Source organism: Lissotriton vulgaris, chromosome 2_1 (genome assembly GCF_964263255.1).
Source record: "Lissotriton vulgaris chromosome 2_1, aLisVul1.2, whole genome shotgun sequence".
In the NCBI taxonomy this organism is placed as follows: Eukaryota; Metazoa; Chordata; class Amphibia; order Caudata; family Salamandridae; genus Lissotriton; species Lissotriton vulgaris.
Window position 1 is genome coordinate 1143588345 of NC_141687.1, and position 24342 is coordinate 1143612686.

At 43.3% G+C, this 24342-nt stretch overlaps 1 protein-coding gene across 23 annotated transcripts in view; it reads right to left on the bottom strand.

The window, feature by feature from the left end:
* PUM1 (pumilio RNA binding family member 1) overlaps positions 1 to 24342 on the bottom strand; it is a 1043345-nt gene that overhangs the window by 383246 nt on the left and 635757 nt on the right. For all 23 annotated transcript variants that reach the window (XM_086956835.1, XM_086956828.1, XM_086956827.1 and 20 more), the window contains one exon: positions 2678 to 2821. In XM_086956835.1, coding sequence (XP_086812961.1) covers positions 2678 to 2821 — 144 coding nt within the window. The remainder of the gene's footprint in view (positions 1 to 2677; positions 2822 to 24342) is intronic.

Consider the following 24342-nt stretch of genomic DNA (forward strand, 5'->3'; position numbering starts at 1 on the left):
AAGCTTCTACTAAGTTTTGAATTAGATTGTTTAACCATCACAAACCGCTTCAACCTTCCTCGGTCTGATCTTTCAGCAGGCGCTCTCCAGAGGCTCCTTCAATTGAGTCTTAGTGAGTGCCATGGTCAATTGGCTGGAACTGATTAGCTAGGCTTAGGGAAAAGGAGTCTCCTTAACATGGGCACTTGATTCAAAATCAGTCACAAAACCCAGCAAGTAAAGCATTTTAGGCTAAAGAACTATATATTCTGGGGGCTAGATGCAATGGAACCCCCATCGTGTTGAGGCCCAGCAGTCACAGCGGTTTTGAGAAAGGTTCGGTGTCTATTTAGCTACTTAAATGAGGCTAGGGCAGTCCAGTCACAACTCCTCTTTTTTGTCTACAAGGTGTCTTAGCAAATATTCGGGTCTAGAGATTAACTTACACACCATCAGTTAGTGTCACAATGAGTTCAGCCATTTCCTCCAAAGGTACCTGCTTCTCTACTCTTGTCAGCAGTGTCTGTCACCACATTATAAAGCCGCAGGTTTAAAGCACGCACACCAAATCAACAGTCATTCTAACAGTCTGTGCGTACTTCAGTTCTATTTCCGAAGGGAGGTTCTGTCCAAAAACCAGAACAATACCCTCACCACTCAGCGCCTCAGCAAATGCAGCTCATCATCTGATGCAGTCTACAACTGGCAATGATTGAAGGGATAGGAGGGCAACTACCACTTGTCTTCAATACCGATAGGATCACACTAAGTCACCAATATTCTCTCTCGGGGAGACACAGGTCCGAGCACCATCATGGAGTCACAACAAACAGCAGCGCCTCCCCAGGTCTCTGCTTCACTTTGTCTGAAATATACTGGTCAGGATCGGTTCTCGCTTCGCTCTGTGGGCTCATTCACCATCAAGAGGTTTTCTCACCTCCTCAAAGATAGTCAAGGCACCAGTGAGGCAAACAAAAGAAGCGTCCTGCTCAAGCAGAGGCCATGCCTCGCACCATCATCATGTACTCTTTCAAAGGGACATCAAAATGTACTCCTTTTTTAATAATGGCTACTCCACTATCAATCCAGCCCATACAACAAACAGTTTGTTGAAGCAAAAATATAATGGGGGCACAGACATTTTTTTGCTTTTTTAGGTCTTGCATAAGCAAAGACCTTTTGATCTTGCTATAATGATAGGTATAATATACTTAACTTTAGGGGCTTTCAGCCCTCCCACTACCTTATACAACATGGAACAATGGATGAGCAGACTTAAATCACTGGCTAACTTCGCTGTGCATGATCATATTCTGCCCTTTCAATAGGAGCCTATCCACACACAACGTTGGTCCATTTGGTGCCAGGCACTACTATAGCAATGAGTGCATTTTGAAACCCAAAAATATTTTTGCTTTTAGCAAACTTTTTTTTGTTTTGAAAAATGAGGGTCTGACAACTAACCTAACAAAATTTTGCAAACAGCATGACAAAATAAAAGAAGCACGGACAAATGCAAAAGGCTGGCAATCAATACCAGACCTATTGGTTTCGCTAAGGCTTGGTTTATCGATACTACTCTGGGAAGACTCCCAACTGACTCGTCCGTATGAAGGATATAAGGGTGTGCAATTCAGGGTTAGCTGGTGAATGGCGGGGTTAATTTGGACTGTTCAGAGACTTTTACACATAGAATTATAATTTTGTTGAGGTCATGGTAATATCCATCTCCAATATTCCAGCCTGGTCTCTCGCCTATAAACGGGGCTCATGGTGGGTGGGGAAAAGTCTCCAGTCCATTCCATTTTCTCAGCGCACATGTTCCCTTTCCAGGGTATAGCTCATCCCTCATGCAATTCCTGTATTTTGGCCATGCAGACCTCTGTCAGATCAATACAAAACACTTGGACCAGTCTAAACTGCTGGATTCCAAACGGAACTGTGAATTAAGGCTCAATGCAAGGATCACCAGTTCTCCTTAGTCGAACACCATATCTCTCACAACTGAAGCACACTTGATGAGTGGTCGATGACATTTTGCTGTATAACAGCCTTTAAAATCAGAACAGACTTCTATGTTAACCTCTATGACCTTTCGTGACATGCATTTATCTGATGAATAAGTACCACACACTCCACAACAAACAGATCTGGTCTATGTTCTTAAGATGTCATGATGAAGGAAGGGGGGAATATATAAATAAACAGATGATATACCCACTACCAATAAAATCAATTGTACTGAGTGCAAGTATATATCCTTTAGAGCACGACATAGGCTTGGGTACAAACAGAAGATGCTACAAAGAGGAGAAAAGCTATACAAAGGCAGTGACTGATATGTTGTGCCATCTTCAAAACATTATTAACCTAAGTGCCAAATGTCAGAATTAAAAATATTAAGCAGAATTAGCAGGAATATTTTTTGTGGACAAATACATCTGGTAGGAAGAAAGGGAAGACCTGTTCCTAGAGAAATACATTGACAGTCAACCTGTACTCTGAAGCAGGTCACTTCTAGGTGTTGTGTGTGATAATTTTTTGTAGCAATGATAAGATACTGAGCAGATGGCTCAGCATTTAAACCATTAAAGCAGCAAGCTGAATCTACATATAACAGCTCAATAAAAAAAAAAACGAAGTAAAAATTAAAAAAGATGAAATCTTAACCAATCACCAAATAGGGAAAAATGCTTGCCTGCTTGTGCTGCAGAGGAACTAATAATGACAGGGGGTGGCGCCACCAGCCGGACAGGCCCTCCAAGTCCATTTCGTGCTCCAGTGTTAACCACCAGGGCTCCTGTTTGGTCATAGTATGCAGCCGGAGCCAGAACTGGGTAACCTATAGAAAATTAAAAAAAGAAAAGGCAAGTTCTTCAGTTTTCATAAGAGGAAAACCAGACTAATCCAAAGTACTGCAGCCGATGTAACTACACAGCTACATAAATATAAAACAAACTCGGCACTCTATCCCATAAGAGGTGGGCTAGTGAGAAAATCAAATCATCCACTGATTACCAATTAAATCTACCAAACATTCTCCTGAAAAGATGTCATTACAGTACAACTTTAGCGGATAGTTCTATAAAACGTATGTCTCTGTAACAGAGTAGCAGTTTGAAACTTCTAGATTTAAATATTGTGCACGATTCCACTAAAGCTTTATTTTGAGTGCAGGTGAAGCAAGTATGGCTTAGTAGGATATAAAGTGTTGGGTGACATCAGCCCAATAAGTAGTCTTCCATCTTCAAATTAGTTATTCTTTACATACAAGGTTCAGAATAATTTGTTTTTACTGATGTTTACAGACCAAAAACGTGTGTCCTGTGTTTATTTTTAAAAGTAGAATACAGAAAATTGTGCAGCTTGCGAGTGACTCTCCATGCTGGCCTTCATGAATACCAATCCAACACCTGCACACATACACAGCATGAGGAACAAAAAAACAAGCATTGGCATAGCCAATAGGTCTCGCCTTTGGGATCTTATAAGTGTTTAGCCATGCAACATTTAATGTTGTTGCACCAAGGATATTGTGCTGGATAACTAAACACTTATAAGGTCCCAAAGGCGAGACCTATTGGCTATGCCAATGCTTGTTATGCCATGCTCTGTTTTACCTCTCTCTGCATTTTTCTGCAGCTTGTATATACCAGGGAACTAGACCGGAAGCCACTGCAGTGCTTTACAAAAAAAACAGATATTACACAATGTCAGATTCAATTTTTCAGGCATGGGGAGATTAAGTGGTTTTCCCAGAATCGCAGTATGTTGAGCCAACGCTGAAACTCCAACCTGGTTACCCAGCTCCAAAGTCGGAAGCTCTGGCCAGTAAGCCACAATCTGGGTAGAGCGAGGGGGGCAGGCAGAAGACCCATTAAAGTTCAGCTTGTCATGGGCTCGAGGTTCCAACATGAGCTTGAGTTGGGCCGGAGCCAGGCTTGAACTTTCAGTGGATCGCCGACCTTTAATCTGCAGCATGTGAATGAAGTGTCAGTAATGCAGGCCCACGTAGGTATGCGAATAACGATCTTAATTCGGTGCACGTTGTGTTCCATTCTTTTGCATCGTGCTCAAGATAAACAAAGGGAATTGCCACATTTGGAGATGCAGAAAACGCAAACCAAATGCTATTTTAGAAACATAGTAGGAGGTTACAAAGATAGGTCAATATGGACCAACAGCTCACTGTATGCTGCAACAGCACAGGCTCAGGTCAGTCTGCAGTTCTGTGCTCGAAATTAAACTGCAAATCCATCTGTAAGTGGATTTATCTATCTCATGCATTCGCTTCATGTCTGTATTTTTACCAAGTTATATATTCAATTGTGGATGCTATGTGTATGTGCAGCGCTCACTCTCCCCAGCATATAGGTAATTTTTCGAGGCACTTCTAGAAGCTGGGCAAGTTACAACGCTCTTTAACCAAAACCCTTTTGCAGAGGTGTTACAAAGCTGCCATGTTTCCCAGTTCCATGAATAACTTAAGAGCCTAGTCTTGGTGTTTCCTTAGCATTCTAGGGATGGCGATCCTAGTTTTGCCCTGGGTTCAGTAAGACGAACAGGCGCATAATTCTTAGAAAAACTGCACTCTTGCTATATATTCTGAACTAGAAAGTAACAGAACCCTCCTAAATGTAAGTTTACAAGATGGCGCAATGGTTTTGACCTTTCTTTTACACAGCATTTAATAGAGGTACTATTTAATTTCAGACGGAGTGAATCAGAACTACAATACGCAGAAGGCATTGGGTTATGACCATCTGCCACCGAAGACCCGCACACAATATTTTACTAATCTTGCTTACATACAGGACATGTGCAGGTGTGATACACGTGCCCCTGCTCTCACTGCACTACCTCATTAAGCAATGCCCGGTGTGCAGTAGCTTTGCTCACAAAGGACGTCATGCGCAGCACAGCAGCATATACAGAACTTCATATAGTGCACACCGAGGAGTGCTGCTTTTCTGACATGTACACACGGGCCAGAAAGCGTGTGCCCAACCTGTGATGCAAGAAACCAATCCTTGCAATACACATACGTGGTACACCTTGGCTTTATTGAAAAAAAGGTGATAGCCTGCACTCCTAAAAATATAAAGTTAATGAATCAAACGTGATCAAATGTAATCAGGTGCTGTCCCCAATCCAGACTAGCTCCTTTCGGGTACAATATAGGACTAAAGAAAAACAGACACTGTTTTGTAAGGGACGCACTTTTCACTTGCCCTGACGGTGCTCAGTATGTTTATGCCTTTAAACATTAGTATTTAATCCGAATCTTAAAATATAGCACAAATAAATCAGTCAAAAAAGGTATAACAAACAAATGCAAAATACACATTCAAATCAATAAATCATGATTCTTCTTGTTCTTGTCTTTATTTTCTTAAACTTGTTCTGGTTCTCTTCACAGCATAGAAAACGTTCCATACATTAGGCTCATGGGATATTCACAACTCCCAATGCATTTAGATTAATAACCTCCTTCAGGGGGAGACTAAAAGTAATGATGAAAATACTTGTAATCTCAAGAAAATAACTTATTGCGGTTAATATACTGTTCTCAAAGGATTAGGATAGACCCGAACTCACCACGTGTGTGGTGTTTGTTGTTTAACGTGCTCACTGAACGGTGAATCCAACAACGTTGGCTTGGCTTTAACAATACCTGGAAGTTCACAAGCAAACCTATACAATCTACGCCGGAGAGCTCCTGATTGTTTTCTTTGCAATATAAGAGTCCTAGTCATTATCACAACAAGACTGCGAATACCAGAATGCAAAGCAAAAACACATTCAAAATCGATGCAGAACCACAGAAACCAGAGACCCAGCCTAACACAGCGAAATCTTTCTACAGTTTACGGAATAGAAAGTTCTTGAGTCAGGAGCAGTTCCTGAAAGGTATCACTCCGAGAGTGAGCAGAAAAAAACAAAAAACATCCCTCAGAGGCCACCTAAAGAATAATCAAGAAAAAGAAGAAAACAATTTGGAGTTTATCCAGAAATCCAAAGTCAAAATAAAAGTCACTCCCTCTCTAAGGTCCTACTTTAAAATTCAGCAGCAAGAGTTGAACTCAGAACCCTCTAGCTCTCTAGAACCACAAGGAGTTTCAGAAGTTCTGGAAAGTGAGAAAGAGGTTACAATAACCAAACTTATAACCAAACCACTGGATAGCCGCTTCTTAAGAAAAGAGAAACAGCGAGCTGCTCCCACTCTAATTGTGAAATCGAACACAGGCAGCGGAAAGAAAGGAAGAAAACCTCGAACTAAGAAAAAGAGCGTAGTAGAAAACATAAGTTTGGAAGAGATCTGGAAAATTAAACAAAACAGCTCGGAAGAGAGAGCGGAGGATCATATGGCGGAGGGGGGTGCAGACTCTTCTGCTGCGGCTGCAAACATAATGGCAGAGATAACTGAAGAGGTTGTCTCTTCTGCTGCAGCAGTAAATACAACTGGAGAGGTTGATGATGATGACTTAAGAACTGTAGAACCCAACAAGGATATAACAAAAAATCATACAGATGAACTACTTGAAAAAATATGGGTGGAAATGAAAGAGAAATTTTCCATATCCGAATCAAAACAAAATAAAATACAGGAGGTCTGCGAGAAATTGGACAGCAAACTAAATGCACTAGGCGACAGAGTTACAGCAGTAGAAAATGAAGTCACTAGTTTGGACAGAAGGGTGGAGAAAAACAGAAAGGAAATAAATTCCTTGAGATTGGAAAATAAAACCATGAACGAAAAATTGGAATCCTTGGAAAATCAAGCGAGGAAAAATAACATAAGGATTCTAAATGTGCCAGAGAATCAAGAAGGCAAGGATGTTAAAGCATTTGTAGTTGCACTTTTGATGGAATATTTCCCATGGGCAGACAAAGCCACCCTAGACGAGGATATACAACGGGTACACAGAGATCCTTATGGAAAGACCAAAGAAAGGAAAAACCCCAGAAAGATCCTAGTTAATTTTAAAACATACACTCTGAAGGATAGGATCCTGGGAGAGGCTTTGAAAAAAGGGACGTACAACAAAGACAGTTGGAACTTTAAAATAAGATCTGATATGTCAAAAGCCTCTCAGACCAGACAATGGGAACTGGGAAACTTAATGTCTGAGCTGCAACAACTAGGTGCCACGGTGCAAATGAAATTCCCATCCTCACTACGGATTATGTGGAGAAACAAAATGCGAAATTTAAGAGAGCCTGATGAAGTGAAAAATTTGATAGAGCTAATCAGAGATCAAATACGTTCTGAGGAACCTCTGAGTTAAAAGTTCACATAAAATCACATGGACCATGTAAATCACATAATCTTGTATATCTGGTATAAATACTGATAAACGGATTTAAACTATAACTAAGGACAGGACATAGAGTAGAATAAAAGTGAAGAAGCTATAAACCAACCAACAATTTTCTTTTTTAAATGTACATAGATAAAAATCACGGAGGTGCGATCGGGAAGTCAAAAGGGTTATGAAGATAACCGAAAGAGAAGAAGAGGGAGGCTTCCCCGGGGAGGGTAACTTTAAAGCGCAATTTAGAAAACATAAAACTATACAAAAAAGGGTGGGGAGCAAAATAGGGAAAAAAAACAAAAAAATCCCTCATCTGCGAATACTTAAAAATCTAAAACAACTAGGAGTAAAACATAATTTCACAACAACTAAACAGAGAAAATGGGGACTGCATGTAGGCATGTAAAAATCCTATCTTGGAATGTAAACGGGTTGAGAACAAAAAGCAGAAGGAATAAAATCCTTGAGTATATTAGAACCGAGAAAAGTGAGATAATAATATTACAAGAAACTCACCTATTAAAAGATGAATGGGATCAAATTATTAAGAGTTTATGGTGGATAGATACATTAATATGCACAACACAACAATGTAACATTAAAGGAATAGCGATCATTCTTAAAAAGTCCTTAAAAGCTAATATAACTAGTTCAGAAGTAGATAATAAAGGAAGATGGGCTATAGCTAACATCAGAATAGGAATTCTCCCGTTACTATTGTAGGGTATTATGGTCCGAACTTGGACGATGCTGATCCGTTGAAAAAACTATATTCGCAACTGCTACTAGTCACCTCCCCAATAATATTGGGAGGCGATTTTAACCTGGTAATGGACTTAAAACTAGACAGATCACCACCGAGTAGACACATAAATTTTAAAAAAATGAGACAATGGATCGTGTCTTATAAAAGGGATTTCAATTTGGTAGACATCTGGAAAAACAAAGGAGAAAAATCACAACCGTTTACACTACACAACAAAAAACTGGGACATAAATCCAGGATTGACTTCTTTTTGGTCAGTAATGAACTATCAAAAGAAGTGAAAAAAGTATCCCACTTACCAGCTCATCTGTCAGATCATTCAGCAGTACAACTAGATTTACAATTTACAGAAAACATAACTGAAAGGAGATTCACAGTCGAAAGAACTTTGTTGGAAGACGAAGAAATTATAAAGGAACTAGAAACAGAAACAAATATCTTCTTTGAGTTAAACGCATCTGGCACCTCAGAACAAATAACCTGGGACACTTATAAAGCTGTCATAAGGGGTAAACTCTTGAGTTTAGGGGCACATAAAAATAAACAACTAAAACAGGAGATCTCAGACTTGGAATCAGAGATCAGCTCCTTAGATATCGCCATATCGAGAGAACAAGAGGAAGAAAAAAAACGAGATCTTCTTAATAAAAGACAGACCCAAAAGGATAAAATAGATCAAATTTTGGAAGACAGGTTACAGAAAAAATGGGATTCTAGCAAGCTAGCGAAACATGAGTTTGGTGAGGGATGCGGAAAATGGCTTGCATGGAAGCTCAAAACGGATCTAGCGAAAAACAAAGTGGAAAGTGTTATTCCCGATGATCAAACAACTCCTACTACTGATGAAAATGTTATTAAACATGAATTCTGTAAATTTTTCAAAGATCTATACACGGAAGATATAACTCCCTCGGATCAAATGATTAATTCCTACCTTAAAGATGCAGCACTTCTTAAACTTGCAGAGTTAGAAATAGAAGTTCGAGAAGAAGAAGTGGCAGAAGCTATTAAAAGTTTAAAAAAGGGAAAAGCAGCAGGGCCGGATGCCTTACCAAATGAATTATACATAAAACTAAAAACCACTGTACTCCCTCATATAACCAAACTAATCAACCTAATTTTAATACAACAGAAAAACATACCAGACTCCTGGAATGATGCCATAATTACAGTTATTCTGAAACCTGGCAAGAACCCTCATAAATGCGAGTCATACCGCCCAATATCACTATTAAATGCGGACTACAAAATATTTACCAAAATAATGGCAGCTAGATTAGGGAAAATACTCACAAAATTGTTACATCAAGATCAAAAAGTCTTCATTAAAGGAAGATACTTACATCAAGTAACACAAGAACTCCTAATTGCAATAGACATCGCTACAACTGAGAAAATCCCACTTACCATACTCACTGTTGATGCCGCAAAGGCTTTTGATAGAGTCAATTGGGCCTTTCTGGAGAAAGTTATGGTCAATAACAACTTTGGACCTCACTTTATCGGTATGGTAAATCAAATTTATAAACATCCAAGATCAAAGGTCCTAATCAATGGCAGTTTAACAGAAAATATAAAGATAACCAGAGGAACGAGACAGGGATGCCCGCTTTCTCCTTTATTATTCAATTTATATATAGAACCATTGGCAAATGAGCTAAGAAACAATAATAAAATCACTCCATTTAAACACGACACATGGGAGAAAAAAATCGTTCTATATGCGGATGATTTAATGATCTTTACTGATGATTATCCAAAAGCTAAAACAAAAATTGAGAAATCTCTAAAGAAATTCGGGAAAATCTCAGGTTATTTGGTGAATGAAACGAAGACAGAGGTCATGACATGGAATACGACTTTTCAAAGCAATTTCATAAAAAACGAAATAAGATACTTAGGAATTCTAATTAACCATGATATAATGAAGACTGCAAACAGAAATTTAACCAAAGTTGCCGGAGAAGTAAGAAAACTCCTTGAGACATGGACCTCTCTCCCGTTAAGTTTGATTGGGAGATCGAATATAATCAAGATGACCATCCTGCCAAAGTATACATTCTTATTTAATGCAATACCAATGGAATTTGGAAAATCGGATTTAGCTCGAGCACAGAGAAACTTAACAAGCTTCATATGGGCAGCAAAAGGATCGAGGATAGCATGGAAAAAGATCAGGAGGAGCAAGAAAGATGGTGGGCTAGCTAGCCCAGATTTGGTGGAATACTGCAGAGCTTTCCAATTCAAAAATATCAAAGTATTACTAAAAAATCACGAATATTATCCGGCTTATTTTAAGGTAATTACAAAATCAGAAGATCATGCGTTGTTTAAGTTTGGACACCCCAAATATTTCAAAAAAATAAAATTTAAGATATTAAGGGATGCAGCAAAGATGTGGACACAAATTAGAGGCATCCTAAACATATCGTATTACAGTAAGTGGGCTCCTATCTGGGACTCTCCTGGAACCCCAGAATGCTTAAAAGACACTCTTGCATTGGCATTAAAAAAAGCTGACATTGTATATTGGGGACAAATCCTAAATGGTACAAACTTAAGAACATGGATAGAACTACAAGAAATGTCAAATAATACCTTATCTAAATTTAAATACTACCAAATGCAAAGCTGGTCTAGAACTTTGCCCAATATAAATGGTAATGAAAAACTCGAAGATGACATGATTAATACAGCACGGTTACCAAAGGAAGTAGCAAAGTGGTACTGGGCCCTGATAATGGCCAATGATACTAATATCAACTTGGAAACCCAAATATGGGGGAAAGACATTGGAACCACAGATTTGGACTTAATCTGGGAAAATCAGTAGATAAATGTTGGTCTAACTTGAAATCTGCCGCTCTGAAGAGGAACCATTTGTATACTATCCATAGGGCTTACTGGACGCCAAAAAGACTCTCCAAATTTAAAAACGCAGGAATAAAGAAATGTCCAAAATGTGGCGAGGAAAAATCAGACGATATCCACATGTTTAAAAATTGCCCCCAACTGAAAGAGTTTTGGGAACAAGTCGGTAAGACCCTGAGTGATATCCTGTCCAAACAACTAACTGTGAGTATTACACTTATTCTTTTTGGGATATTAGACTCAAGTAATGAAGGGGGGCTTACTAGGGAGCAGGAAAATCTCCTCTTTGTGTTAATAGTTCTAGCAAGGAGAGAAATATGTATTAAATGGATAGGAGCCTCTAGCCCAACCCATACAGAATGGCTGAACTCGGCAATAAGAATCAACAAACTTGATAAGCTAAGAAATGTGAGCAAAAGATTTAAGTTTTGGGATAGTTTTGAAACTTTTGTCAACCCCAAATAAGATCTAAACTTAAGTCCAATGATTAAAGCGATACATCTTCTGGTGGACAAGTATGGTACTTGCTGAGTAGCCAAGTTGGCTAGCTCCCCCCGATCCGAATAAGAAGCTTTGCTATGCAATGAGTTAAGGAAACTCCTCATACCATCTAGAGGTCAAAACTCCCCAGCCAAGAGAGAACAAGGGGCAGTGTCGGAAAAAAATAAAGAGGCGGCACCTGATACTCCGCAAGCATACAGTAATCGCAAGATGAGGACAAAAAAAAAAAAAAAAAAACACAATGCTGGTAACTTCTCCAACTGAGTATGCTACAGGGGTCTTAGGTACGGCGACTTAAAATAGGACAGACTTGCTGACCCACGTTTTTGATAATGCTGCTATGGCTATAGGAAGGAAGCTGAACTTTAAACGACAGAGCACTTTCAATGCCCACGTGCTTTGCGAAACCACGTACCTGCCTTCACATTCAAGGCCCCAATAAAAGTCACGCTTTAAAACACACAGCTCGGTTTCCTCATCAGGGCCCCCTTCACTCTGCTTAAACCTTAAACAGCTATGGAGTACCTAACTTTAAGAAATGCCGGTGCTTACTTTGCGTAGGAACTTGCAGGTGATGGAACCGGCACTAGTTTTTGGGAACCACTGCCATGAGCTTATTTTTCCTCATAATTTGGCGACAAGCAAAAGAGAAAAAGGGACTAAAAAAAAGATACAGAAACAGAGAGGAACGTACATAAGTGTGAAATAGAGAAGACGTAGGGAAGTGGAAGAAAGGAGGCATAGGGTGAAATACATAGCTAACGTTATCTAACCATTTGACAGCACCAACTTTGCGGTCATGAGAAACCTGCACTTTGATGTTTTTTTTCTCAAATTAAGCACAGTGACGAAGTTCCCGAGGCTTAGAGTCTCTTGCTCTCACCTTGTCCTAGCAGGGCAGTCAACAGCACGGCCAGTAGCCCGGTCCTCGGGTGGCACGGGGAATCATCAATTTACAGACAGGCAGGACTCGAAGGGGCTTCTGAGAGGAACCAGCACGCGCACCCGCAGCTGAATGAACACAGCCCTGCCTCGTGCGAATGCAGCTTGAGAGCGAGCCTTCCTGTCGCGTGTTGATGCAGAGGGCTCCGGTGCCTCGAGACTGGCCTCCCTTGCCGAGGAGGACTTTCATAGCTCTCCTCGCGGGACACCTGCGGGAGGTGTGCGGTGCTGCGGAGGCGAGCAGAGTCAGTCAGATCTGGTGCCTGGACCCAAGTTACACGTATTTAGCATGTGTCCTGCAGCCTGACAGCCGCCCCTCTCGCCTAACCTGGCGCAATATGTCTCGGGGGACGAGCAATATTTCACAACCCTTTTCATGCCAACCCAACTTCAAGGCACGAAGGTAGAGGTCTCCAGTGATTTACTCAGAACTTTCACTCAACCTCGAACTCAAACCTGATGATAGAATTCTGATACTGTGAGGTTTAAGTCCATATAAGACGTGATGGAAAAAGTTTCTGTCCGAGAAATCTTTTTACGTCTATAGTGGTGTTATCTAGAAGCAATGCTGAATAACTGGAAAGTGAAACAAGGGCGGTACGCAAAAGTGAAAGCGACCGCATTTGCAGCTGAAAGTGCACGCTGTGCTTAATGAGCCATGACGAGAGAGGAATGCCCCGCTCCTGCGGACCCTAGGCCAGGGCATAGAGAAGGCGAGACATGCACCCGCCTTTGGCCAATTGCTTGCTGTCTTTCATAGAAGGACGAATGAAAAGGCCAATAGAGAGTGAAGAAAAGAAAAGCACACGCACAAGCGTGTGTTCCAAAGTTTAAAGCCCTTACTAAATGTCTCGCAGCGCATGCGCGCTGTCTCAGGCGAGGCCTAAAAAACAGGCTGAGATTTCTTTAAATATGCCTGTATTATGTTAACTTATTTTTGTATAGGATGCTAGTATTTAGATGTAGGTGCTTTTTTAAAATATTTGACAGCTTCATTGCTAAAACACGACAGGCAAACTATGAGTGCATTTTTATCCGTTAAATAAAAGAAAATATATGACTGGAAATGGATAAATAATACAATTGCCTAAATAATTTAACAAAATTTGGCCCTCCTGCACTCCTACTGAACATGTTACTTACCTTTTTAAGGAAAATGCTACTTACCCAGTACGCATCTGTTCTAGGCATGTAGAGCTGTAGATTCACATGATTTGCGTAAGTCTGCCCCCTAGTGATGGGTCCGGATGTTTGCATTTTGTTTTTGTTCGAAGAAGTCTTTTCCAGTCACGAGGTGGGTAACTCCTTTCGGTGCCAGTGTGCATGGGCATCGACTCCATTGTTAAGATTGTTTTACCGCAGAAACTGAGAATGTAGTTAGTAAGAGTATAATAGAGATGTCAATGTGTGTGTATCTAAGTAAGATAGTACTGGAACAGGTACAGGTACCCAGGAAGATGGGAGTGCGCATGTGAATCTATAGCTCTACATGCCAAGAACAGATGCATACTGGCTAAGTAGCATTTTCCGTTCGAGGCTTGTGAGCTGTAGATAACATGCTTTGCATAGAATATACAGCAGTAATCTCCCAAAGCGGTGGCTAATCTGTAGCTGTTGTAGTTGTTTGAAATAATGTACGTAGAACTGCCTGGCCTACATTAGCTTGTTGTCTAGCTAACATCTACACAATAGTGTTTTGTAAATGTGTGTGGTTAAGACCATGTTGCAGCTTTACAGATGTCATCTATGGGAATTGAGAGAAAGTGCCATCTTTCTTGCACTGGTATGCCCCCACTTTTTTCTGAACTGCTGATGTACTTTGACTGAGTGTGCCCTGGGTTCCTGCCAACCAGGTACCCAGGGCCTGTGCTCCTTCCCTAAAAACTGTGTTGAAATTAAACCCAATTGGCATCTCTGGTCACCTATCAGCCCCTAGTAAATGGTACCAGAGAAGACCCCTGAGGACTGCAGCACTTATTGTGCCACCCTCAGGGGCCCTGTACCCTGACACCCAAACACTGCCTTTGCAGGCTGAGTGTCCAAGTACAAAACTAAACAAAGAGTCGACATGGCACACATCCCGTGTGCCATGCCCACAGAACCCACTGCCCTGGCATACTTCAGGCACCCCTCTAGCTGGGTGCCCTTATGCCAGAGGTGTAGGCACAGGTGCATTATCCCTGTGCCCCTACAGTATCCAGAGCCATTCCTGGGCACTGTAAGTGCAGTGATGCCATTAAGAGTACATGGTGCTGGGAGGTTGTCATTACGAACTCCACAGCACCATAATGGCTACACTGAAGACTGACAAGTCTGGTACCAAACTTCTCAGCACATTAAACCCGCACTGATGCCAGTAGGTAATTTAATGTAAAATGCACCAGAGGGCATCTTAGAGATGCCCCCTGAAAACATAACCTACAATTCACATCTGGGCTGAGTGGCTGCAGAGGCTGCCACACAGCAGACATGTTGCTGGCCCCCTGGGTGGAGAGCCCCCGCTCTCTTGGGCCTGCAACAATGCACATCCTGGGCGAGGTGCTAGGTCTCCTCCCCCAAGATGGGAAGAGGGAAGCTTCAAAGGCATGCCACCTCTGTGAGCTCCTCCAGACCATTTGCTGTACCCAGAAACTGGCCCCCACCAGTTCTGACCCACACTCTGGCGGGAAGACTGGCAGGAAAAACTACGTCAGGAAGGGGGGGGGGGGGTGCCAGCCTGTGCCTACATGAAATGCTGGTGCATGATTGATGGAAGTACCCACTTTCCGTGAGGAAAAGGTTATTGAGACAGGCTATGTTATTTGATGAATTGCTACCTTTTGCTCCCATGATGAAAAAGGTTTAGTGAAGTACTCTAGGAAATGTTGATGAATTGATTACCCTGATCTGAATCCTACATAAAAGCTATTGATTTTAATCAAAAGTACTGGTGTGGTCTCCATTATAGCGCCGACTTGTCTCAGTGGATGAGTGTGTTTTGTAGCTACTGTACACGTAAGTAAGCCCCTGGTTGCCTACCTGCTCGAGCCAAGCTACCTCCCCGGGGAACTGGCGGTCCCAGTTCTTACAGCCACTTTTTTCACATTGGTGGATCAGCGGTGGGATACAAATGTGCATTTGTTGGACTACTTGGTTACCATCTGATCACACGACAGACCTTAAACTGCCTTTAGAAATCAGATTGGTTTTTCCAAAATACTAAAAGTCTAGAACTCCAGAAAAATAAAAAGTCACTATAGTTAGGGTAGAGGGTTAGAACGGTCAGGTTAGAATGTCTCAACAGAACCCAGCAGTTAGTGAAGATAACATGGACCTGGTTGAGGAGCTTGATCTCACACCTTACTTGCACTTGAATTTCAAGGAATTGAGGTTCCTATGTAAACTTAAAAATATATTCATGGGCCTGCATCCAACCAAACAAGGGCTCCAGGAGCTGCTGGCTTAGTATGCAAAAGGCCACCCCTCTGAACAGTGTGACACCAGGTCAGAGGAAGAAGAGGAGGAGGAGGTTAATACCAATCATCCCCCATCTCTAGGGAAGTAAGGGTCTCTACACCCTTAAGTCCAAGAGTCTGCTTCTGGGAGCCTGGGTACCACACAGGTGGACTAGGCCCTATAGAAAACATTGGGGAGAGCTCCAATGAAGAGGACAACTTTTTTTAGCAAAGTTGGCCAAGAGATTAGACCTTAAGTCCAGACTCCTGGCTCTAGAAAAATAAAGGAAAGAGATGGGCTTAGCTCCCATCTCTGGTGGCAGCAATATCAATAATAAGGATAAAGAGCAATCTTATGATCCTAAAATCCCCAAAGGGATTGTCCCTAAATTTGAGGAAGGTGATGATATCACCAAGTGGTTCACAGCCTTTGGGAGGGCTTGTGATATCAGAAGAATAAAGAAACCTCTCTGGAGGGGGGACTCCTGTGGGAACTGTTCTCTGGTAACTGCAGAGACAGGCTTCTGACCCTCTCTGGGCCAGATGCAAGGTCTTATGACCTTATGAAGAAAACTCTGAGGGATTTGGACTCACTACTGAGGAGTACAGAATTAGTTTCAGGGGGGCTCACAAAACCCAGACCCAATCCTGGATACATGTTGTAGACTACTCAGTAAAGACACTGGATGGTTGGTTAACTGGACACAATGTGCATGATTTTACCGGACTTTATAATTTGTTATGAAGGAACACATTTTGAGTAACTGCACAAATGAAAAGTTGCATCAGCATTTGGTAGACCTAGGTCTAATTTCTCCTCAAGAATTGGGAAAGAAGGCAGACCATTGGGTCAAGACTAGGGTGACAAGGACAGCCATTGGGGGTGACCAAAAGAAGGTGGTTACAAAACCTCCCCAGGGGAAAGGTGGTGAGAATCCCCAAGATAAAAAGTCTGAGTCTTCCAAAGGGCCCCAAAAACCTGTCCAGGTGGGTGGTCCCAAACTACTCCCTATGTGCCTCAGCCCTATAGGAGAAAGCACTTTGATCCTAGCAAGGCTTATTGTAACAACTGTAAAAAGTTGGGACACTTAACTGTAGACAAAAACTGCCCCTACAATAAAGCCCCTAAGGCACCCAAATACAGCTACTCCAGGGACAGTAAATCTACAGATGGGATAAGAGGAGTCCCCAGGGCAAATCTGGGAATACACTCAAGCTAGTCTAGTCTCTTTAGGAAAAATGGAGGTTGCCAATGTAGCTGGTTGGCTACCCAACTGTAACAAGTATCTGCAATACCCCTCCATTAATGGAACTAGAGTAGAAGCCCTGAGGGATACAGGTGCCAGCATCACTATGGTAAAGGAAATGCTGGTTTCCCCAGAGCAATACTTGGTTGGGAAAACGTACCCAGTCACCAATGCTGACAGCATTACCACCCAACGCCCTTTGGCTATGGTGACATTAGGTTGGGGGGAGGGTACTGGCCTGAAACTAGTAGTGGTCTCTCCACAATTGCCAGCTGGCTGTCTGCTTGGAAATGACCTGGAAACCTCAGCCTGGGCTAAGGTTGAGCAAGTAACCCATGCAACCATGCTGGGTATCCCTAGACTGGTGTGTGTGCAAACCAGAGAACAGAGCAAAAAGAAAGGTGAACAAATAGGTTTGGAGCCTGAAAGTATGGCCCAACCAACCAAGGGAAAAAGCAAGAAGACTGGGGAACCAGCTTCTACACAGCAAGCCTCTCAGGACCCCTCTCCTCAGGGAGAGGACTTGGAAACCCTAGAGGGAACTGAGCCCTTGGAGCTTAAACCTTACCAGGTTGGAGTCCTGGGCCCAGGGGGACCCACTGGAGAAGAGCTGTGCCAGGGTCAGCGGGACTGCCCCACTCTTGAAAGCCGGAGGCAGCAAGCTGCTTCAGAAGCACAGGGAGATATCAGTGGTACCCACAGAGCTTATTGGGAAGAGGGACTACTGTATGGGCAAGAAACCCCAATCCTGGAGCTACCAGGAGGGTGGTAGGGCCACAGAAGTAACTTTAGCTCATGACATCCCCCTAGCTGGACATCTGGGGCAGACCAAAACTTGGGAAAGGCTAGTTAGCCACTTCTACTGGCCCCAGATGAACCACAAGGTGAAGGAGTTAGTGAGATCCTGTGTTACCAGTCAGGCCAGTGGCAAGACAGGTGGCAAACCAAATGCTCCCCTGATACCACTGCCAGTGGTGGGGGTACCCCTTGAAAGGGTAGGTGTGGACATAGTGGGTTCACTGGAGCCTCCCACAGCCTCAGGGAACACATTCATTAAAGTAGTAGAGGATCATGCTACTAGGTACCCTGAAGCAATCCCCTTTAGGGTTACTACAGCTCCTGCAGTAGCCAAGGCCCTCCTGTGTGTCTTCACCAGGGTAGGGTTTCCTAAATAGGTGGTTTCAGACAGCGGTACCAACTTCATGTCTGCTTACCTGAAATACATGTGGAAGGAGTGCGGTGTGCAGTACAAATTTACTACCCCATACCACCCACAAACCAATGGTCTTGTGGAAAGGTTCAACAAGACATTGAAAGGTATGATCATAGGACTCCCTGAAAAACTCAAAAGGAGATGGGATGTCCTGTTGCCATGCCTACTTTTCGCTTATAGGGAAGTGCCACAGAAGGGAGTTATATAAGGCCTGCTTACCCGAACTAGACTTGTTATTATTAGAAATCATGCAGTCAGTAGGGACGAACGGAAAAGCACCTAAATCATGGAATCGGGCAAAAAAAATATTTTTTCTAAAGAAAGACAAACCAAAGGAAGAGAGAGGGTCATATAGACCAATTTCACTGATAAACACAGACGCAAAAATATTTGCTAAAATTCTTGCAATTAGACTGGTACCTATTATGCCTCAACTTGTCAATATACATCTCTGGGAGAGACACTACCTCACATGTAAATACGCCTATTACGGCCTTCGATGTTGCAGAGATAGAATCCACCCCACTAGGCATGATCTTGTTAGATGCAGAAAAAGCATTTGATCGAGTGGGGTGGAACTATCTCTGGAGCACGTTGTCCAAAATAGGGTTTAGTGGAAAGTTTTTGAGAGGCATACAGGCTCTATAGGATAATGCCATTGCCTGCACCAGCTATAACGGTCTAACTTCCTCAGATTTTCCAATTATGCGCGGCACCCGCCAGGGCTACCCTCTCTCACCCCTTTTATTTGCTCTTTCTTTGGAACCTTTCTTAATGGCTCTTAACTCCCTAAATTTAATTGTGCCCTTTAGCTCTGGTTCTCAAGAGCTTAAACTGACCGCTTATGCGGATGACATTGCCGTCTATACACATGATATAAATGAGGCCCTAAAAGGAATTAAACTAGAGGCTATTAAATTTGGGAAAGTATCTGGTTACAGGCTTAATATACAGAAGACGCAAGTCGTTGCCAATTATTCCCCCTCTATGGCCATTCCAGAGATCTGCAAGGTAGCTACTTATCTTGGTGTCAAAATTACGGCTAAAATACAAGGAATAAACCATATTAACTATGAGCTAATCAAATCCACTGCTCTACTCTTAAAGAAGTGGCATAGGCTACCTCTGAATATTATTGGCAGAATTAATCTTATTAATTGAAGGTATTACCTAAGATCTTATATTTATTTCGATCTATTCCACTGGCACTGAACAATCGGCTTTTCCAACAACTGGATGGTATTTTAAATAGCTTTATTTGGGGCTATAAAAAAGCAAGAAGATCGTTGAAATATTTGAAAAATATTACGAGCGAGGGAGAGCTTAACTTCCCAGACTTTAAGTTGTATTTTTGGTCCTCTTTTTTTACGATTACACTCTTTACTCCATAAGGAAGGAACCATATTTTCTCATCTCATGCTGAAGCAAGAATCAAACATGTTTTTGTTTAGAGCAAATGACCCCAATTATTTCAAGCGGGTAAGGTTTAAGACGGCTAGGGATATAATAAAGATATGGAAGAACGTATTGATATATTGCAGGACTTCATTTTTTCACCCGAAGCTACCTCTATGGGGCAATCCAGGTCTCCCAAGAGTATTCTCTGATAATATTAATAATATATGGGCTGAGAAGGGAGTAAATACCTTGGCCGATTTATATGGCCCACAGGGATTTTCTGACTTTAATTTGCTTGAACTTATATATGATTTACAGGAAACTGCTCGATATAAATACCTACAGATCCACGATTTTTTAATTAATAAAAAAAAGATCCGGAGTATTATAGACTGCGACATTTGGACATGCTTATATTCTAAAAAAAACTAAATCAGTGGGGCTTATAAACTATTATCAAAATATAAAACAAAACGACTTGCCTAAATTAACGGAGAAATGGAGGGCCCAACTTGGCTTCAATGTTACTCTGAAGCAAATAGAGAACTCTTTTTCTAGTGTCAATAAGCTAGTAAGATCTTCTAGTCTTAGGCTACAGCAGTTTAGAACAACCTGTATGCTCTACTATACTCCTGAAAGAATCTCCAGGTGGTCCCCGAATCCTGATTTTGCAGATCGTACAAAATGCCCTAAATGTTCTGGGGTAGCCGTTAATTTAGTTCATATGCTATTTTCCTACACTAAGCTTAAAACCTTCTGGGACGAAGTCCAAGATATCTGTAGAATTAAGAAGATCATGCTGCCCATTTTCACCGCCCCCTTAATTTTGCTAGATTGTCATTTTACCCCAATCTCACAATCTTCCTTGGCAACCATACTTATTTCTTGTGCTAAATTAACCGTTGCAAGAGCCTGGATTGCCACAGATCCACCTACTGTTTGGGATTGGTGGGCTTTAGTAATGGAAATACACTCGATGGAATTTGCCTTAGCAAACCTAAGGGGAGGCCGCTCATTGATTACATTTGAAAGAAACTGGGGAACTTGCTTCTCAACATGATATGATTTTGTTAAACTCTATTTTTCTCTGACTCGTCATGAAATTTATATACTTTCTTATTCCTATGTTCCATAAATTTGGATGTATTCGAAAAAAAAAAAAAAAAAAAAAAAAAAAGAAGGGAGTGGGGTTTTCCCCCTTTGAACTTCTGTTTGGTCATCCTGTAAGGGGACCACTCTGTCTGGTGAAAGAGGGTTGGGAGAGACCTCTCCAAGAACCCAGGCAAGACATTGTGCACTATGTGCTTGGCCTAAGGTCCAGAATGGCTGAGTACATGGACAAAGCATCCAATAATCTTGAGGCCAGCAAGGAGTTGCAGAAGCACTGGTATGACCAAAAAGCTGCCATGGTTGAATTTCAATCTGGACAACAGGTGTGGGTTTTGGAGCCAGTGGCAGACAGATGGAGTGGCGCTTACCTTATCCTGGAGAAAAAGAGTGAGGTTACTTAGTGGACCTAGGCACCAGCAGGACACCCAAAAGGGTTATCCATGTGAACCGCCTTAAACTCTACAATGACTGGGCTGACCTCACCATGCTGATGGTGACTGATGAGGAACAGGAAGCAGATAGTGAACCTCTCCCTGATCTCCTCTCTTCCAGCCCAAAAGATGGGTCAGTGGATTGAGTGGTCTTTACAGACACCCTCTGTCCCAAACAGCAGACTGACTGCAAGCAAGTCTTGAAACAGTTTGCTAGCATCTTTTCTTTGACCCCTGGTCTGACCAGCTGGTGTACCCATGATGTGGACACTGGTGACAGTAACCCTGTCAAAAACAAAATCTATCGACAATCGGACCAAGTCAAGGAAAGCATCAACGCTGAAATCAGCAAGATGATGGAGATAGGGGTGAGTGAAGCCTCTGAGAGCCCCTGGGCTAGCCCAGTGTTTCTGGTCCCCAAACCTCATTAACAGGGTGGAAAGAGAGATGAGGTTCTGTGTGGACTATAGAGGGCTCCACTCTTTCACCAAGACAGATGCTCACCCAATTCCAAGAGCAGATGAGCTGATAGACAAGCTAGGGGCAGCCGAATTCCTCAGTACCTTTGACTTAACTGCAGGGTAGTGGCAGATTGGCATGGCCCCAGGAGCCTAAGAAAAGACAGCATTCTCCACCCCTGATGGGCACTATCAGTTCACTGTAATGACTTGTGGGTTAATGAATGTGCCTGCCACCTTCCAGAAGTTAGTGAACCAAGTCCTGACTGGATTGGAGTCCTTTCGTGCAGCTTATCTTGATGATATTGCTGTCTTTAGCTCCACCTGGCATGATCACCTGATCCACCTTGGGAAGGTTCTACAAGCCCTGCAATCTGCAGGATTGCCTATCAAGGCATCCAAATGCCAGATAGGGCAGACACTGTGGTGTACTTGGGCCACCTTGTTGGTGGAGGCCAGGGCCAACCCTTACAGCCCAAGATCCAGAGCATCATGGACTGGGCAGCTCCAACCACACAGACCCAAGTCAGTGCTTTCCTTGGCTTGACTGTATACTACAGGAAGTTTGCGAAGGCATATGGGTCCATTGTGACCCCCTTCACAGAACTCACCTCCAAGAAAATGCCCAAGAAAGTAAACTTGACTGTTTGCTTCTTTCAGGGTGTCAAAAGCCTTTTGGCAGCTATGTGCTTAGCACCCATTCTAAAAGTACCAGACTACTCCAAGCAGTTCAGAGTGCAGACTGATGCCTCAGAGATGGGGATAGGAGCAGTCCTATCCCAGGTCAATGAGGAAGGCCAAGACCAACCTGTTACTTTTAGAAGCAGGAGTCTACTCCCCAGAAAGCAGTGTTGGAGTGCCATTGAGAGGGAGGCCTTTGCTGTGGTTTGGTCCCTGAAGAAGTTGAGGCCTTACCTGTTTGGAACCCACTTCCTGGTTCAAACTGACCACAGACCTCTCAGATGGCTAATGCAGATGAAATGAAGGGGGAAAATCCAAAACTACTGAGATGGTCCATCTCCCTACAGGGAATGGACTTTGATGGGGAACTCCGACCAGGGACTGCTCCTGCCTATGCAAGCTGAGTGTCTAAGTACAGAACTAAGCAGAGTCGACATGGCACCCATCCCTGTGTGCCATGCCCACAGAACCCACTGCCCTGGCATACTCCAGTCACCCCTCTAGCTGGGTGCCCTATGCCAGTGGTGTGGGCACAGGTGCATGAGCCCTGTGCCCCTACAGTACCCAAAGTCATTCTTGGGCACCGTAAATGCAGTGATGCCATTAAGAGTATATGGTGCTGGGAGGCTATCATTACGACTTCCACAGCACCATAATGGCTACACTGAAGACTGACAAGTTTGGTACCAAACTTCTCAGCACATCAAAACCGCACTGATGCCAGTGTGGGATTTCATGAAAAATGTACCAGAGGGCATCTTAGAGATGCCCCCTGAAAACCTATCCTACAATCCACGTCTGGTCAGAGTGGCTGAAGAGGCAGCCACACAGCAGACATGTTGCTGGACCCCTGGGGTGAGAGCCCCCGCTCTCCTGGGCCTGCAACAATGCACATCCTGGGAGAGGTGCTAGGTCTCCTCCCCCAGGATGGGAAGGGGGAAGCTTCAAAGGCATGCCGCCTCTGTGAGCTTCTCCAGACCATTTACTGTACTCAGCAACTGGCCCCCACCAGTTCCAACCCCCACTCAGGCGGGAAGACTAGCGGGAAACTCTACGTCAGGAAGGGGGGTGTGCCAGCCTGGGCCAACCCTCAGGTGGGGGAGACTAGGTGAAGCACGACCCCGGGCTCCGGCCATCTTGAAGATGGGGAGCCCTGCCCAATCACAACTAGGCTCCTGCCCCCCTCCCACAGGAGAGGAGCAGGCTAGGGGGTGTACCCACCCCAGGACAGGGACCTATTGGTCCCTGCCCTTGCCCTACCAGTAACGCCTCATAATTTAGTATTTAGGGGCACTCTGAACCTTCCTTCCTCAGATCCCGATAAGAAAAGAAGAAAGAAAATCCAGAAGAAGAAGGCTCGCTGTGCAGCTGCTAACAAAAGGACAACACCGACTGACTTGACCCAGCCCTACCGGCCTGTCGATCCTGGAACCTGCTCCTGCTTTATCCCGGCGACTCCTGCGGACACCAACCTTGGGACACCCGGAGGACCTGCCTGCCTTGACCCTCTTAAAGACTAGGACTCCCATAAGCAGAGGCTCTGCTTCAACAACCACCCCCTGGTGCCCGCCAGGAAGCTCATGACCTTTCCACTCTGCACCTGACGGGCCTGGCCCGTGCCAGAGTGACTCAAGACCACGAGGACGTCCCCCCGGCAACTGGGACCCGAAGTCCAGTGCCCAAAGACCCTCCTCGACGAACCAGACAACGCCTGCAGCCTCAGAACCAGGGACCCCCACCAACCACGACCAGCCGAGGGTAAGAGTCTTGACACCAAAAGACATCCCTGCACCCGGCTCCCTGCAGCCCCCTGTGCCTGCCTTTGGGGTACCTACGTCTTTTCCAAGATCTCAACTTATCTCTTAAAGTGGTGGTCGCACCTGAAGAATCAACGTCCCAGAGTCTGCAGCCTTTGTTACCTTTTTGCTTTCCCCATTGAATAACATTGAGCGCCCGACGGCTCAAAAGCACCCTGCACCCAGCCGCCCAAGTGCC